This window comes from Colletotrichum fructicola, assembly GCF_000319635.2.
Source record: "Colletotrichum fructicola Nara gc5 chromosome Unknown KSG_Nara_v1_contig09, whole genome shotgun sequence".
Lineage (NCBI taxonomy): Eukaryota > Fungi > Ascomycota > Sordariomycetes > Glomerellales > Glomerellaceae > Colletotrichum > Colletotrichum fructicola.
Genome location: NW_027094059.1, coordinates 2,940,135 through 2,957,333, shown reverse-complemented (window position 1 = coordinate 2,957,333; position 17,199 = coordinate 2,940,135). Strand labels below are relative to the sequence as shown.

At 52.4% G+C, this 17,199-nt stretch overlaps 8 protein-coding genes across 8 annotated transcripts; 5 read left to right on the top strand and 3 right to left on the bottom strand.

Moving 5' to 3' along the window:
* Window positions 1-255: 255 nt before the first annotated feature.
* CGGC5_v015133 (Transcriptional regulatory protein moc3) lies at window positions 256-2,551 on the top strand (the record flags this gene model as incomplete). The annotated part of the gene is made up of 3 exons (XM_032027572.2): window positions 256-515; window positions 589-2,366; window positions 2,418-2,551. The coding sequence occupies 3 exons, from the start codon at window positions 256-258 to the stop codon at window positions 2,549-2,551; spliced, it is 2,172 nt and encodes a 723-aa protein (XP_031876063.2).
* Window positions 2,552-3,071: 520 nt separating this feature from the next.
* Window positions 3,072-3,965, bottom strand: mtdH (NADP-dependent mannitol dehydrogenase; the record flags this gene model as incomplete). The annotated part of the gene is made up of 1 exon (XM_032027571.1): window positions 3,072-3,965. One exon carries the CDS (start codon window positions 3,963-3,965, stop codon window positions 3,072-3,074), a length of 894 nt encoding a protein of 297 aa, XP_031876060.1.
* An 877-nt stretch (window positions 3,966-4,842) lies between these two features.
* On the top strand, window positions 4,843-6,557 carry prlL-11 (MFS transporter prlL; the record flags this gene model as incomplete). The annotated part of the gene is made up of 6 exons (XM_032027570.1): window positions 4,843-5,012; window positions 5,074-5,109; window positions 5,188-5,273; window positions 5,332-5,918; window positions 5,972-6,064; window positions 6,117-6,557. 6 exons carry the CDS (start codon window positions 4,843-4,845, stop codon window positions 6,555-6,557), a joined length of 1,413 nt encoding a protein of 470 aa, XP_031876066.1.
* A 265-nt stretch (window positions 6,558-6,822) lies between these two features.
* CGGC5_v015130 (putative transporter) lies at window positions 6,823-8,822 on the bottom strand (the record flags this gene model as incomplete). Its single annotated transcript, XM_032027569.1, has 9 exons — window positions 6,823-6,840; window positions 6,891-7,462; window positions 7,516-7,708; window positions 7,759-7,857; window positions 7,909-8,109; window positions 8,164-8,234; window positions 8,295-8,384; window positions 8,452-8,652; window positions 8,708-8,822. The coding sequence occupies 9 exons, from the start codon at window positions 8,820-8,822 to the stop codon at window positions 6,823-6,825; spliced, it is 1,560 nt and encodes a 519-aa protein (XP_031876067.1).
* An 853-nt stretch (window positions 8,823-9,675) lies between these two features.
* Window positions 9,676-11,369, bottom strand: CGGC5_v015129 (putative transporter; the record flags this gene model as incomplete). The annotated part of the gene is made up of 3 exons (XM_032027568.1): window positions 9,676-10,557; window positions 10,619-11,098; window positions 11,163-11,369. The coding sequence occupies 3 exons, from the start codon at window positions 11,367-11,369 to the stop codon at window positions 9,676-9,678; spliced, it is 1,569 nt and encodes a 522-aa protein (XP_031876061.1).
* A 947-nt stretch (window positions 11,370-12,316) lies between these two features.
* Window positions 12,317-13,161, top strand: chyE-0 (Glutamine amidotransferase-like protein chyE; the record flags this gene model as incomplete). The annotated part of the gene is made up of 3 exons (XM_032027566.1): window positions 12,317-12,700; window positions 12,757-12,819; window positions 12,874-13,161. 3 exons carry the CDS (start codon window positions 12,317-12,319, stop codon window positions 13,159-13,161), a joined length of 735 nt encoding a protein of 244 aa, XP_031876086.1.
* Window positions 13,162-13,606: 445 nt separating this feature from the next.
* fmo1-2 (Thiol-specific monooxygenase) lies at window positions 13,607-15,145 on the top strand (the record flags this gene model as incomplete). Its single annotated transcript, XM_032027565.1, has 3 exons — window positions 13,607-13,743; window positions 13,796-14,357; window positions 14,414-15,145. The coding sequence occupies 3 exons, from the start codon at window positions 13,607-13,609 to the stop codon at window positions 15,143-15,145; spliced, it is 1,431 nt and encodes a 476-aa protein (XP_031876075.1).
* A 517-nt stretch (window positions 15,146-15,662) lies between these two features.
* On the top strand, window positions 15,663-17,176 carry CGGC5_v015126 (UNC93-like protein; the record flags this gene model as incomplete). The annotated part of the gene is made up of 2 exons (XM_032027564.1): window positions 15,663-15,786; window positions 15,840-17,176. The coding sequence occupies 2 exons, from the start codon at window positions 15,663-15,665 to the stop codon at window positions 17,174-17,176; spliced, it is 1,461 nt and encodes a 486-aa protein (XP_031876072.1).
* Window positions 17,177-17,199: the final 23 nt, after the last annotated feature.

Genomic DNA, 17,199 nt, shown 5'->3' with positions numbered 1-17,199 from the left:
AGGAAAAGGATCATTCGAAAATTATAGGCGGGGAAAGATGATCCATCGCTGTTGCTTGTCACCGATCAAGCAGAGACTACTAGCGTAGTATCCTCCCGCCGGTTAACACGCCATCTGAACTATGAATACAACATGTCGCCGCTCAATAGCACTAAACTTGTCGGCGCGTTTGCGGGGGCTGCGGGGAAAGAAGCAGGGGTTTGAGGCGCTGAAACCGCTCTCCACTGCGCATTCCAGTTTACTTAAAGGCTGGAAATGCCTCGAGACGAAGTCGAGCACTCGACTGATTTTGGTGTTCTCCAGATCGCCAACGAGGCCCAGCGAACCTTACTCCGTCGAGAGCCTCTATTTTCTGCTAGGGCGACACTATCCTCGACGCGAGATCGGCCAATGGAGGCATCTGCAAGCAGCAGACGACGGTCAACGGCCTCTTCGGTTGCGACGCCTGGGCAAGAAAGTCGACCGCGACGAGTCCGGCCGTCTCGAGCACGAGGCCTACGAACATCCACAGGATGGTGAGTTCTTCTATTTGTGTCTTTTTGTGCTAAGTGGGGTCCTCCACTGCTAATTCATGCGTACTGGCTGCAGTTTGACATGTAGGAGGCGGCGTATCAAGTGTGACGAGGGAAAGCCGAAATGCGCTCAGTGTTCCAAGTCAGACCGTGACTGCCAATACGCCCAAGCTCCAACAGGCGAGAACGACTCAGAGACTCGTCAACGCGCGGACTCTACGGTTTCCAACGCCGATCAAAGTGCCGAGGCCGACAGCGTCGAGGATGCCGTGCCAACTACGGAACAAGCGGAGAGTGTTCTGGCTAGTTCGCCAACAGCAGCAGGCACAACAGGATCACCGGCCGCTCGTCCGGCCGACTTTACGGCACCTTTCGTGGCCTCCTTCAACCCGACCGGCTCTCTTGGAGTCGACAACAGTACTCTACAGCCTGCTGCAGTCTCCGATGCGGATATCGGCTTCTCGCCCCTGGCATTGAGCCAGACATCACTGCTCAACATATCCCCCTTCGAGTGGTACGATCTGCTGGCACAGGATGCTATCAACAATATCCAACGGCTCAACAGCCTGCCTAATGGCGAGGTTAGATGGGTATTTGACGAGAGTACCCTGTCTCGGAGACAGACCCCCTTGCCAGAGTCACCAACTGAGCAGGACGACCAGCTGCCCATCTTTGGTCGAAGCGAGGGCCACATTACTCCCCCCTGGAACACCTCCAGCAATATTGAGCTGTCCGAAGATGAACTGTTTCATTTCCGTTACTACGTCGATATTGTAGGACCTATCTTAGATCTCTTTGATCCTGAGCGGCATTTCTCCAACATGGTCCCCCATCTCGCAGTTCGCAACGCCGGACTTCTCAAATCCATTTTGGCTGTTGCTGCCAGACACATGTCCTTGGGACCCAGTCCCAAAGTCTCAAGGCCTGGCGGAGCATGCCATCCCTTACCAGATTCAGCTCTTCCTGCCAGCCCTGCACAAGAAGAAGCGGCCCGCTCGGCAACCCAGTACTACTATGAGACGCTTCAGTATCTGTCACACACTTTGCTATACCCATCTTATGCCAACTCACATGAGATACTGGCTACTGCCATAATGATCAGCACGTATGAGATGTTCGATTCCAATGGGCCCTCCAACAATGGGGATTGGGAACGCCACCTCCGCGGAGCGTTCTGGATTCAACGATCACAAGATAACAACGCCGAGTCCGCGGACAGTTTCAGGAGGGCAGTGTGGTGGGCATGGATCCGCCAGGATATTTGGGCAGCCTTCAGGTCTGGCCGTCGAACACTGACTATCTTCCAGCCCCAGAAGACATTACAGGAACTAAAACCAGATGATCTCGCCAGTAGGGTGTTGTTCATTGCTGCAAAATGCGTCGCATACGCCGCGTATGATGCAGCCTCTTCCATGCAAGACCTGCAACAACGAATCAACCTCGGAAACCGCCTCCTTCGGTCTCTGGAGGAATGGCGTGAGGCGCTACCAACTTCCTTTGCTCCTATCTCTGGAGGAGCGGTCTCGGATACAGTTTCTCGTGCGAGCCGCCCCAGCTCAGCTTCCCCGTCCGTACATCATGTCGGTCAAGCTCCGGGCCCCGCTGCAACTCAGAGTAAGGGGGTTTTCGACCCAATCTGGATTCATCCGCCCAGGAACGCCGGGGCGATGCAGATGTATCACTTTGCACGAGCCGTTGTTCTTCTCGCGCAGCCCTCTACGGGCGGACTTAACGCTTATAGGCGACGACAAAGGCTTCTCAACGAGAGTCTACATAGCGTCTGTGGCGTTGCAAAAGTTTGCAATGACAACGATCCTGCCTCGGCGTTCTTGAATGTGCAGGTGATGTTTGCTGGTGGGTTTGCCTGCTGTCGTGGTATTTGAATGGTGCTAACGGGTTACATAGTCGGACAATGTGCCCAGAACGGTGAGAAACAGACGGAGTTACTCGAAACATTGAACCGAGCAGTCACGATCAGCAGCTTTCCATCAAAAGGGCTTACCGATGAGCTAGAAAGGATATGGAAGGAAGGTTTCTAGTCGAGTTGAAGAATCTGACATCAATACCCCTATCCCATATGCATTTACGTCCATGATTGCGCCTCGCGTTGCTCTTTAATCTGCAGCTTGTTGTAGCATCTTCTTTCTCGCTGTGCTTTTTGCATAGTCCAGCATTGCCAGTTCAATCACAAAACTAATCGCCCATGTTGATTTTGCTAGCCGCACGTTTCCTACTGCTTGGAGAATGGAATTATAGGTGCTTCGCTTACTGGGAAGGTAAAGCGGGCAGCGCCATTGTGAACTGAATCGCAAGGACGACGAGGGAGGGCAAGGATGACAAAAAGTCTCGACAACAATGGATAGGTAGCATGAGGAAGACACTGAAAATGCCGAGAAACACCAGGGGAGAAGAAACAGCAAGAAGAATGTCGCAGTAAAGAGAAACACCGAGGGGATGACTGGAATTGGTGCTTTATGACACCAACAGTCATAGAACCTCTATATTCTATGGCGGATACCCCTATGATACTTCTTGCCTGCCTTTTTTCCCATTGACACTCTACCAAGCTCCAACAATTCCAGCCACAGGAATGTCAATGCCTGTTGTGTATGAGGCTCCATCCGACAGCAAATACACATACGCACCACCAAGCTCCTTCGGGTCGGCTAACCGGGGCATGCCCCCGTAATACTGCATCTTCAGATTCCAATCAGGGGCCTGGTCGACAAAATAGGTCATCGCAGTCTTGACGAAACCAGGAGAAATCGAGTTGACTCGGATACCGTGCTTCGCCCACTCCATGGCGAGTGTGTGGGTCATGTTCCTGACAGCACCCTTGGTCGCACCATACGGCGCTGACGGCGCCGCGCGGTTGGGGCGATACGAGGTCATGGACGCGGTGAAGACGATGGAACCCTTGATCCCGAGCTCGATGAAGCGCTTGGCAACAGTGGTCGCGCAGAAGTAAGCCCCGAAGACGTTGAGATTGAACAGCTGCTCGAGCTGCGCGCGGCTGAAGTCGAGCGCCGGCTGATGTTTTGTCATGCCAGCGTTCGCGACCAGACCGTGAATTGCGCCCTCTTTGGCGATGATGGCATCGATTGCGGATGTGACGCTCTCTTCTGAGGTGACGTCGCAGTGGAGATATTGGATGCGCTTGGGGTTTGCCTTCTGGACGGCCTGGAACTCCTCGCCTGGCTCGAAAAGATCCAGAGAGTAGACTACTTTGGCACCGTTGGCTAAGCAGACTTCAGCGATGCCGAGGCCAATTCCTCTGTTGGCACCGGTGATGGCGACAACCTTGTTCCTCAACGACACCTTCCAGTCATGGTCTGGGCCGGGCTGGGTGTTGAGAAACTCTGGGGTTGTTGAAGAGGGCGGGGCAGCGGCAGGGAGTGTTGTTGAGGCAGCGCCATTGTTGGCTTGTGAGTCTGCGGTTGCGCTTGGAGACATGTTGGCTATCAGGAACCCAGGATGATGTGACCGTGAAGAGAGGACTTCGCAGATTTGTGGGGTTCTGATGGGATGATAAAGGATGTTGAAGGGCTGAATGATTTACGTTGGTAGGAGAATTCAGCACGATGATATATCAGTGTGCAGGACTTATGATAACTTGGTATCTGGCTCGTAGCGTATGCCGATGCGCAGATCTTGGTTCCACACCGAGTTAACACAACGAGATTTCAGCGGAATTCTCCTAGCAGACATCGGCACGAATGCTGGACTTATCGGACCATATTCCCCACTCAGAACTGCCGAAAAACAATTCCAAGAGATGGAGTCACATGGCGTGGTTGTGCCACGAATTCCATTCGATGCGACGTGGAAGGCGACGGGGACTCGCTTCGAGGCACAGCTGAATATAGCCTTCGCGTCGAGGCAACCCGCCATTTGCGTCTCACCCAGGGAGCCGATTGGGTTCCCCTCATCCGGGAACCACACCATCCAAGTTCATGGTGCATCCCTGGTAACCCCAAATTCCGGGGAGTACAACTCTGGGGATGGTCCCCACGATTCCTCCACGGGGTGGTTAGCCGCTTTGTGGAGAGCTGGAGAGAGGAAGGGATAGGGGCTCGGGGAAGGACAAAGGAATTTGCGGAGTGGCCAGCTAGCTAACCTTTGGACTGCACCATTAACTGAGGCAGTGGATAAGCTGGGACACCGACACTTCAAGTCATTCTATAAGATTAAGCTGTTGTGCATCTTTGCACCACTCCCATAAGCGAAATGTCAGCTTAATACATCCTGTTTCTCGATATCTTCACGATTCTATCATTCTTTCCATTGAAAATTGATAACAGGCAGACAAGACTCCAACTCGCCATCCACGATGGTCTCTCGAAGACAATCATCGTCTCCAAGCATGGAGGCCAACGACCAGAAAGATATGGGGAATGAGCCCCAGCACATCGAAACGTCAGGCCAGACAATCACATGGACAGAGGAGGAGGAGAAAGCTCTTGTCAAGAAGATCGACCTCTTCCTGATGCCGACCATTTGGTAATACTCTGCTCAGTTGTAACTAGCGACTCCAGACAGAACGCTGACCGACACCCATTAGGTTGATGTACCTTTTGTCATACATGGACCGAACCAAGTCAGTACATAAACCCTTGACGTCAACAGTCAATGACTCGACTGGACAGCTTAGCTAACATATAATCCTGTGGTACAGTATTGGAAATGCCAAGATCGCAGGAATGGCTGATGACATTGGCCTCTCGTCGTCTCAATACAGCATCGTCTTGGTCGTGTTCTTCAGTGCGTTCTATCTTCTAGCTATGACGCACAGCGCTCTGAGTCTTCTAACAACGTGTAGTTGGCTATGTCCTCTTCGAACCTCCTTCCAACATGATCCTCGTCCGAACCCGACCGTCACTATATCTTCCATTCATCATGGCTCTCTGGGGCGTCCTCACATGCATCATGTCCGTCGTCAAAGAATACCATCACCTCATCGTGCTTCGTGTCTTTGTTGGAATAATGGAAAGTGGTTTCGCCCCTGGAATCCTTCTCATCATTTCTTCCTGGTATCGGCGGGGAGAACAATCGAGACGTTTTGCCGTTTTCATGTCTGCGGCAATTCTTTCCGGAGCATTTGGCGGGTTGCTTGCTGGTGCGATTACCAGTGGCTTGGAAGGGGCACATGGGATTCGGGGATGGAGGTGGCTCTTCATCGTCGAAGGTGTTGCAACCATTGGATGGGCTGGCATCTCGGCTTTCATCTTGTTGGACTTTCCTGCAACTTCAACGAGGCTGACACCCAGAGAGAGAGAAATTGCGGTCGCGAGGTTACAAGAAGACAATGTCACGGTTCGAAACGCTGATGAGAAGCTGGGCAAGGGTGAATCTTTCATGTTGGCACTGAGAGATTGGAGAACTTGGGGGTTCATATTTGGTTACATGGTAAGATTCAAAATCGGGTCGCTCAGCATTATGATATGCTAACCAAGACACAGGTGATTGTTGGCTCTTCTACACTCTCCTATTTCTATCCTACTCTTGTCCATGGACTTGGCTTTACGTCAACAGTCCAGGCTCAGTACATGACGGTACACCCGCCTCATTAAATGCCAGTTGTTGATATTTTCTTACAAGAATCAGGTCCCCATCTACGCATTCGCTTTCGTCTGCACGGCAATTACCGGCTACTTCGGCGACAAAATACCCGATCATCGCGGACTAGTCATCGCTGCCTGGCTCGCATTCAGCATGATCACCTCGATCATCGTCTGCGTGGTGTACAACTTTACAGCGCGATACGTTCTGCTTGTTCTCATGGCCGCTGGGTTGTGGGCATCTAACGCGATGTCTCTGTCCTTTGCCAGCTCAACGTTCGGAAGCATGGACGCAGAGGTTCGTGCGATCGCGCTGGCACTGATGAATGCTCTCGGAAACTTGGCGCAAATCTATGGCGCATATCTTTTCCCTACAGACGATGCTCCGAAATATCTCATGGGTTTCGGCGTTATTTCTGGCATGCTGGGCTTTGGTACGATTGTTTATATAATTATGCACATCCTGGTCAGACGTTGGAAGCCTTGAAAGACGACCACTGATCTGCAGGAATATTTCCAACTCATTGATCGCGCACTACCTGCATTTCGCTCGTCATGGCCATCACGAGGAAGCTGTCTCTTCATTGAATAGATGTATTAAGTGGAATCATTGTGATAGTATCTTTATTAGATCTTAACCCCGCCAGCCCGCCTACGACATCTAAGTGGAAGCAGTCTGTCTTGTCGATCTCACAGAGAGGTCTTCCATGACAGCTATGGCCACTGCTGAATGTCACACATTCCATCCATGCCTATAGGGTGTACCGGAACTATGGCTTTCGTTAGTTGCGAAGATAGTTGAAGACAAGGCGGTACTTACGTAGGGGTTCTCAAAGTCAGTGTAGTCTGCCTCACCGTACTCTTTGCCCTTCTTCTCTCGCTCCTCGACAGTCAGGCCATCGTTTGCCTGTTGCGCATCTCTCTTCTTGTTCCTTCGGACCAAAACAAAGCGCCAGGTCAGAATAAGCGCAAATTCGAGCCCGAAGCAAATGGCACATCCGATAGTTCCAGGGGTGTACTTCGGCGCGTCCTTCTCCTTGAAGATCTGACTTCCCACCATGTTGCCAACGCAGTATCCAACGAAGGTGAAACTGCTGGTGATGGTACGCTTGGTGCGACCGGCGGTGTTGCTCGGAATGAGGGTCCAGGCAAGGAAAAGACCAAGCACGAAGGGAACCGTGATGAAGTAGCAACCCCACTTGGTCCACTTGATGGCGGGGTCGTTGGGGAGGAGCGACATGCCCAAGAATCCTGCGAAGGGCGGGAGGACGGAGCCGGCCATGAAGAACATTCGAAGATTGGACCACTTGCTGCAGGTCAAGCCGACGCAGATGAAGATGACGACTGACATCACAGATCGGGGAATCTCGATCAAGATGGTCTGCAAGCTGGCTATATGGGAGTCAGTATCTCAACTCGAACAGGTTGGAAAAAGTGCCACTCACTGAAGCCGAAAGATTTGATGACGATGCTACCGAAGGTAGTCAAGCCACCGTTCGGGACAGAGCTAAGGAAAGCGTTCATGCCAGCAAACCAGAAGCAAGGGTCAATGAGACACTCGCGGACTTGCTTCCACTTCCAGCCCTTGATAGCGGTCTTGTCGTTTCCGGTGTTGTTTGATCTGATACGAGCGCTTGCCTGCACGAGGTTAGACAAGAAAGCATGTGACGATTTAAAAGTTCACTCACCATATCCTTCTCCTCCTTATTCAACCAAAGAACCTCCGATGGTGTGCCAAGAAGAAGCAAGCAAAGGCATCCGACGAAGGTAGTAAGACCTCCCAAGAACTGTCTAGTCAGTACTGCTATTTGGGCAACATATCGTAATTGTCGACTTACGTAGGAGATGTACCGCCAAGGTTGCACTCCTTCTCTGCCCTGGGTTGCGGAACCAATGGCGTACATGATCAGACTGGCAATGACACCGAAGCCAGCATTGGCACTCTGGAAGACAAGAGAACGAGATGCATGTTCACGGGTCTTGTACCACGTTCCCACAAGAAGCATGAAACCTGGACTAATACAACACTCGAATGCTCCCTAATCTTTTGGTGAGCTGATAGACAATTTTCTTCCATTTGACGTTGGGCATACCTGAAGAGCGCGGAGCGCAATGAGGTGTGTGAAGTTCTTAGCAAACCCGATACACAAGACAATGATGCCCCCTGTTGATGAATTTCAGTAAACCGTTCTCGGCGTATATCATATGAGCAGATGAGGCTTACAGCAAATCATGTAGATTGACAGGGTTCGACCCATCTTGTAACGTTGGACGACGACATTGCTTGGGAATTCGCAAACCATGTATGTGATGTCTAGGTTCCACTATGTCAGTGTACTGTCCCGGGCCTGTTTCGGAATGTGGGGGGGGTGATCACGTACAGAAGATTGTCGTCAACCACGAGTACTGTTGGCCCACCAGACCGGTATCCTCACGCAAGCCGAAGATGGCTTGGGTTCCCAACGCAGTCTTGTCTGTTTGCTGGATACCATAGCAGAGCCACATGAGAGGAAGCAGGTAGCGGTCAATCTTCCTCTTCAACTTGTGGAACTCTTCCTTTGTGTAGCGGCCCTCGACCTCGACTGCGAACTTTGGTCAATACTGGGTGTCAAAAGCTGAAATGGACGAAGATCATACTCAGATGCGAGTCGCCGATCACCTCACTCTTAGTGTCTGATTGCGCATTGTCATCAGACACAATCGCGACCTTCTTCTCCTCATCAACGATGCGAGGTTCGGGTTGAGAGCCCATGATTGTTGCGGGGTCAGGCAGATACCTGAGAATGCGCACAAGAAGGGACGAAGGCAGGAAGGTTCACAATATGGCAGCTTCTGAGCGACGTGCTGGCAAAAAGTCACCTGGCTGAATGCGCATAGTTGGGATCGGCTTATATCACTACTACAAACTCTACCCCAAATGCCGGAGGCAACACAGACCCTGGTCGGCAGCCAACGGTCCAGATAAGGATTCCCGCGGAGCCAACCCCCAACTATCGGGGGGCGACATCAAAATAGCCGACCAGAGGGCTGGGCGAGACCGAGCTGGTGGGACCTCTGAACCAACATGGTAAGTGTGCTGCACATGGTAGATATATCTTGCCTCCTCATCGGACGACGTCAGCTGCGGCTCCAATCAACTTATCTTCGCCCGTCTTGGCAGACATTAATCTTCAACGCCTGGACGATAAGATCAGAGAGGCGGCAAGGAGGGCACAAGCTATCGGGACAAAGATTACCGCCCCGGAAAAGATAATGAGACGATGGGTAGACAGCACTATGCGGGGAGTTGATTGTCACGTTCCATTGATGTGCGCCGTCGAGCTGCATGCATGATGTCCTCTTTGGTAGGTCGGATGATAGGGTTGGATCCGGGATGATAAGCGGAGGATAAGCCGGGGAGGCGGGGTTCAGGCCGTTGTAGCCGACCAACCTCGTCCGTTGACTGGGGTGTTCATCTCAAACAGCATCTCGGAGGACAAAGTTGAAGATGGAATTTAGAGCAATTGATATGTTGGCCTTGCATTCATTGATTGAAGTAATCCTGGTGTATGAAAGCTCAAGTCTGCTGAAAATGGCTGAATGGGCCTCCAAGCCCAATTCTAATCTCAGAGCTTGTATCTGAAATGAGGATTCTCCTTATCGGTGCGGTCCGTGAAGCCAACCTCGTTCACCTCGGTATCGCCATGCCCCGCGTTGACGTGCTCGCCCCCTGTCATTTCAGCAAGCCGCGCGTCGCGCTTTCTGTTTTCCCACCACATCAAGCCGCCGATACATGCCGTGAAAAATATGCAACTAGAATACATGCCACAAAGCGCTTTTATGGCAGACATATATCGCGGAGCCTCTTCGGGATCAAACATGAAAGGGCCGATGATGTTCCCCGCAGCATAGCAGATGAAGTTTACCCCATTGACCGTCATGCGCTTCGTGTGGCCGGCAAAGTTAGCCGCGACAATGGACCAATTCAGAATGATCGCAGCGCCAATTACTCCAAGAAGCCAGCAGCATGCGGTAAGTGCCAGAGGACGCTCGAGGGGAATGAGCGCGATGCCAATGATTCCTGCGATAGACGGAACACCCGCAAGTACGCTCATGAGAACGGTAATGTTCCTGTAACGCGAAGCAAGATAGCCGAGGATGACGGTTGGGACAAGTTGAAATGCCCCGCTGGGCAGTTGCCATTTCAATGTCTCGATGGAGTTGTATCCAAAGCCTTTGAGAAGGGCGCTGGTGAAGTTCGTGAGGCTGCCATTGATGATGCCAATGGAGATTTGCTGTAAAGCAACACACCATACGCGAGGCTCCAAGAAAGCTTCCTTCATCTGGTAAGGTAGGAATTGGCTGTGCTTGATGCCCGTATGATTGTCGGCTACTCGCCAAACGGAGACCACCCGCTCCTCGTGGGTGAAGAGTTTGAAGTCAACCGGGCTTGACGGGAATAGGAAAAGTGCAATCCCTCCGATAAAGAGAGTAATCACTCCAATGACCTGATCATAGCCTGTTATTATGAACCTTTGAGGTTGAAGTAAACGATGAAAGGGTCCATACCAGAAAGATGAGCTGCCAAGGGGCCAAGGCGGTATGTGTCGTCGTGCCAAGTCCCCAGGAAATCCCCGAGCCAAGCATCAACGAGATACCGTTGCAGCCTAGCCAGATACACATTCTCAACGGCTGCTCGTCCCGAGTCCAGAACATGGATGTGACAAGCATCCATGCCGGGCCAATGCAAGCCTCCAGCCCGCCAAGAAGGAAGCGAAGCGTCATGATACCAGCAAAGTTCTTGGCGCCGACGGTGGCGACTAGCAATGTGCCCCAACACAGAAGCATGATCGAGACGAACTTTCCGATCGGAAAACGCTGGAGACACCAGCTCGATGGGTAGGAGAATAAGAGATAGCCGATGTTGGTGATCGAGGCCACCCAGGAATAGTCCCGCCCTTCGAGACCGAGATCGGCCTGGAGGCCATAGGCATTCGCATAGTTGAGCGTCTGCTTGTCGAGGAAAGACATGAGGTAGATGAGACACATCTGCAGGAATTCAGATCAGCTTCTGCCTTCTACGGTGGTGGTCCAGGTGGAGGAAGGTGTATACCGAGGGCAACAAAATGAGGTCAATCTTTCTCAGAACCTGCTTGGCGATGGCGTCTCTACGTGCCGGATCCATGGCTTGGGATTCGAGATAGTAGTCGTAGCCAATGTCCGTGTGACCGACCTCGACAGCACCCTTGGATATGCTCTGAACATCGGTTTCAGGCGTGTTTGCCTCGGGCTTCATGCCCTCGAGATCGGTGGGAGACATATTGCCGCGGGCTCACCGTTGTCGAAGGAAAGGATGTGAGAAGATATGATACTGTCGAAAAGTCAATGTGACGGAACTCGTGTAAACATTTAGACAGATACCGAGATCTACTTGATATATCCAGAAACCTCTACGCCTGTCTTCCAAGTGACATGGGTTTCTGTCATGTCTTCCCATGGGTCTGCAGCAAGGGATATCTGGGTGATGATACAACGCCCGCTCAATATCGGAAGCAAATGCACCGTCGGCTCCTGCCCGAACCGTAGAAACAGAAGGAACAACGACATTGAGGCTTGCCTTTATGGTCAGCCAAGTGATGGACATGTTTTCCAGATACCCGGCACAGGCTCGGTCCACCTGTTCATTGGGTGGTGGAATACACGGGGGTGGGAGCAGATAATCTGCAGGTCTTGGTAGTATCATATCACCTTGCGGGGAACCTGGCTCTCACAGTGACATATTGGAACATTGATTGTCCAACCTCGCGCTCTTTGTATCTCCTCGCGGTCTCATTTACCCGTGATTGGCTTCCTTCAACTTGCGCGGTCATGCAGTTCTCTGCCATGCATTGAGTTGCATGTTCATGCACCGCGGTCCCATCACAGTCACACAGCATATGCGAGAAACACATCGAGGCGTTATGGTGACAGCTGGGTTTGTTGTCGGACTGGAGGCCGACAAGACCTCCTTTGTGGATACATATCCGGGCTGTCGGACAATACTCCGACCGGCCCCAGATCCCGGCCGTCTAAAATCCACTTACGCCGAGCCGTTCCTACTGTAGGATACATGCTAGGAAAGAATGATAACATGGCCTCGGGTTTATCTTCATAGAAATTTTGGGGCAAGAAAGGCATCCGAAAGGCATCCAGGCCTTTTCAATGGGCACCTTTGGCATTTTTTATCAACTACACATCGCCACCTCCTAAACGGTGCGTACAAGCAGCATGACCCAGGCGAAAGGAGCCTCGAAGCCCTACAAGGCCGCCATCATCCAAGACTTCTCGACTACTAAGCCTTGGGGCCAGATGACGATCGATGCTACGGCGAACTTCGTCCGTCGCAGCATTCCCCACGCTCAAGTTGATCACTATCGCGCAGCTGATGGCGAGACCCTGCCCCCAGCCAAAGACTACGACCTGTTCGTTTTGACGGGAGGAACCGTGAACCTGCTTGAGGAGGAGAAGCCGGAATGGGCGTTGCGCGTGCTTGATTTGATCCGCGATGCAGGCGCACTCCCTGACACTAGGCTTATTGCATTTTGCTGGGGACATCAAGCGGTTCACTATGCCTTTGGCGGGGTCTTGGATGTTCTTGCAGAGGGGCCTAGGGTACGTCTTACTGCTACAGACAACGCCGTATGTGGAGCTGATAACGGATTGTGAAGATTGCAGTTGAAGAGATTAACCTGACGCCAGAAGGCAAGAAGCTATTCGGAAAGGAAATTTTGGTAAGCATGATCTCCGAACCTTTAGACCAAACCTTAGCTGAAGATGATTGTCAGTTGTTGCAAAAGTACCACAAGCGCTACATATCACGACTTGCCCCAGACTTCACAGCGTTAGCAGGGAGATGTGAGATCTCATGTAGTAAGGAGAAGGGCATCATTACTTTCCAAGGACATCCCGACCTCAGTCGGGAAATCGTTCGGACTCTTATCGACACGGACGACGGGCTGTACAAGCCTTCCGAGACAACACAACGCAGTCCTTGCGGCAAGCTGTTCAGCAGTGACACGGCTGATGATGGAGATGAAGTGTGGTACAAGATCATGGACTTCGTGTCAACCTGACGGACATTCTAGCAACTGCGTCGGAAAATCGTTTGTGACCGAGATGGATGATATCTCAATGGATTTGTACCATCGTTCTGGATCATTTTGACCCCTGTCAGTGGAAGCCGCAAGCTACACCGTCCCCATGAAGCGGACCGTCCCGCATTTGAGCTGAATAATATGCGATTCAATTGCAACATAATTGGCCACATACTCAGCTTATCTCCTTGATTCGCAATTTGCAGAGCAATTGACCTCAGAGAAGAACCAAGCTTCGGGGTGGAACTGCAGGCTACCGAGTCTCGCGTTCCGCGAAGCACGTCATATGCGGGACCTATTCGTCAACAGGCTTACGATATAAGACATGCCGAGAATCTTTGTAGAGCCAAAAGGAAGCGACATATTCGGTTCGTATCTGTTTGAGAACTTACGAGACATCTCACAAATGCCAATTGAGTGCAAAATGGCGCCCAGATATTCAAGTGTAGCCATCATTGGGGCTGGTCCATCCGGCATATCAGCTGTGAAGGCGCTGAGTGAAGAGAAGGCGTTTGACAGGATCCAATTATTCGACAGAAGAGAGAAGATCGGAGGGACATGGTAGGTCATCCTCGGCGAATGCGCATGCATAGATGACTGACATGCCGCTCAGGATCTACGACGAGAAGCCAGAGCCTTTCTCACCACACTCAAGTCAACCAACCAGGAACCTTCCTTCAAAGTTTCCACAATCGCTCCTCCCAGCGTCTGAAAATTTAACTGCCAAAACGGGCATCTACCCTTCCCTGGACAGCAACGTCGGCTCACAAGTCATGGCTTTTACTTACAAGCCTTTCCCCTCAGTACATTCATCAACGTCCATCAACCGCTTCGGAAAGGCGAATCCGACGCATCCTTGGGAGAAGGTCGCCGGGTACCTGGAAGAGATTGCCGAGCCATTCAATCATCTTATCACCCTCAACACCCACGTTGAGCGAGTTGAGAAAATCGGGAAGAAGTGGAGGCTGACGCTCAGGAAAACGCAGTACTATCTCAAGGGCCAGAAGAGGGACTACTGGTGGCAGGATGAGTTTGATGCTGTAATCGTTGCGACTGGACACTACGGTGTGCCGTACGTCCCGAACATTGCAGGTCTTAAGGAGACATTTGCTGCGTTACCTGAGAGATTTGAGCACTCGAAGGCGTACCGCTCTCCGGAAGACTACTTCGACAGGGTGAGTCCAACCGTGTCAATTCAAACGTCGGAGTCATCATCTAATCACCACCACAGAAAGTCGTGGTTGTTGGCGGCAACGTCTCAGCCTCAGACACCGCTTCGGAAATTCATAACATCGTCTCAGGTCCTCTCTACGTTGCTCAGCGCGGGTACAACGAGATTCTCAAGGACGCTTGGGAGCTGCCCAACGTCGTTCTCAAACCAGAAATCACGAAATTGTCCGTCGGGGCAGATAAACTCGTCAAGGTCACCTTCAAAGACGGCACGGAAGTAGACGGCATCGAAAAGGTCCACTTCGGCACGGGGTACCGCCTCTCATACCCCTTCCTCATCCCGGACCCCGTCACCCCCAGCGGCCGGCTGTCGGGTTTCTACCAGCACGTGTTCAACATCGCCGACCCCTCACTTACGGTGGTCGGACAGGTCAAGGCCGCCATCTCGTTCCGGGTGTACGAGTACCAGGCCGTCGCCGTGGCGCGGTACTTCGCCAACCGCGGCGGGGGCCTGCCGTCACCCCGGGAGCAGGACGAGTGGGAGGTGAAGCGGCTGCAGTACAAGGGGCCTACATCGCAATTTCACGAGATCAAGCCTGACTTTAAAGAGTATTTCGACTTTTTGAAGGACGTGGCTGGGCCGCCTGCGGAGGGGACCGATGGGTATGAGTTGCCTGCGTGGGAGGATGAGTGGGGGCTGTTGGGATTCGGGGTGTTGGCCTTGAAGCAGAAGTGGTGGAGGGAGTTGAAGGAGAGAGATGAGCAGAAGAAGCAAATTAAGGCAAAGCTCTAGGATTTTGGTCTCTAGAATTGCCAAGACAGAAAATTTCGTCCATCTTATGTTACTGAGCTAGGTCTTTCATGATGCCATTCCCAGGCGAAGCTTTCCCATCCGCACCATCAACCAACCCCACGAAACCAAACATCGGTCAACTTCCATCGTGCCAAGAAGATGGTTCCCGTGAATGTGGTTCTGTCAGAAAAGACCTACCGAATACGGATATCTTCCCGGGGTATGGATCGACGGCCTCCACTCGGAGGTCCAATGGGGGCCAAGATTCTCGCTGTCAGGTGGATTCAACGGCACTTCCAACGTTGCACTAGCATATTCGTCATTTTGCACCAATATGAGGAGTCATTCCACGCGAGAAAATTTGGAGAAAGAGCTTTTTTTTCAGCAGCGGTTTACAACGGGAATAATCACGATGTGAGCCGAGGCGGACTTTATCCGATATAAGGTTGGCTGATCCCACTGGACGTTGCGGCTCACGACGCAACGACTTCATCACGACTCAAGCCTAAAATCAACGATGGCTGAAGAACCGACCAAGACTCCGGTCTCGGAGGTCTGGGACCACGCTCCGGCGTCTGAGCCGGTAAAGCGTGTCTGGTACCACTCAACGCTGTTCAACGCCTTCGTTATTGGTGGTGTCGGTGTGTCTCCCTGTCACTCCTGAGTGCAACATGATTTTAACAGTGCCAAATAGGTTTCATGGCCCCCGGCCTCTGGAACGCGATGAATGCTCTCGGCGCAGGCGGCGCTCAGGAACCATTCCTCGTCAATGCCGCCAACGCCCTGGTGTTCGGCCTCATGGGCTTCCTCTGCCTCTTCGGTGGTCCCATCGCCAACCGCATCGGCCTTGCCCGCACTCTCCTTCTCGGCGCCGTGGGATACCCTCTTTACTCCGCCGGTCTGTACTGCAACAACCGTTTCGGTAACGTCTGGTTCGTGCTTGTCGGTGCCGCGGCATGCGGTGTCAGTGCCGGACTTTTTTGGGCCAGTGAAGGTGCAGTAGCCTTGGGCTACCCGGAACCGGCGAAGAGAGGCAAATACATGAATATCTGGCTTTGGTTTCGCACAGGGGGGCCTCTGGTAGGCGGTGCCATCGTGTTGGCGCTCAATAATGACGCTGGTGCGAAGAAGAAGGGCAAGGTTGGATACGAGACTTACCTCGTCTTCATCGCGCTGCAGTGCCTGAGTGTACCCCTGGCCCTGGCCCTCTCGCCGCCTGAAAAGGTGCAGCGTACCGACGGGAGCAAGGTCATCATCAAGGCGGAAAAGTCCTTCTCGGCCGAGTTCAGGGAGCTGTTCCGCATCTCGAAGAGGAAGGATGTGCTGCTGCTGCTACCGATATTCTGGGCGGCGTACTTTAACCAGTACAGCGGCAACTTCCAGTCATACTACTTTGGTGTCAGAGCAAGAGCGCTCATCGGCTTTGTGAGCAACTTCGGCACGCTCTTGTCCAGCCAGCTTATCAGCACTCTGCTAGACTACAAGGGCTTCAGCGTCAAGAAGAGGATCAACATTGGATTCTACTACGTCGTCGTCTGGCACATCATCGCATGGGTGTACGGATGGGTTATCCAGGAGAAGTACACTGCCAACCCGCCGGCATACGACTGGGAGGACAAGGGGTTCACCGAGGGCTTCTTCGTTTTGCTGCTGTGGGACTTTGCGAGACAGGCGTTGCAGAACTGGCTATACTACCTGCTGGCGACCAAGACGGACAACATCTCTGAGCTTGCTAGATTCTCTGGTGTACTGAGAGGACAGGAGAGTTTTGCGCAGGCTGTGGCGTTTGGGTTGAACACGAGGAAGTGGCATGGAGGTCGGGTGCCGCTGGCCATCAACACGATCCTTCTGGGTCTTGCTGTGTATCCTACGTGGCTCGTCGTCCGCGACCACGTGCCCATCGAGACGGACAAGCTTGCCACCGTTGAGGAGGGTTCTCAGGGAGAGTTGGCCGAGACGAGGTTGTCTGCGGATGAGAGGAAGGAGTTTGCTATTGGACAGACTGGTCTTGGACGAGACGCCAAGATCTGAGGACTTAGATCGACTATAGCACA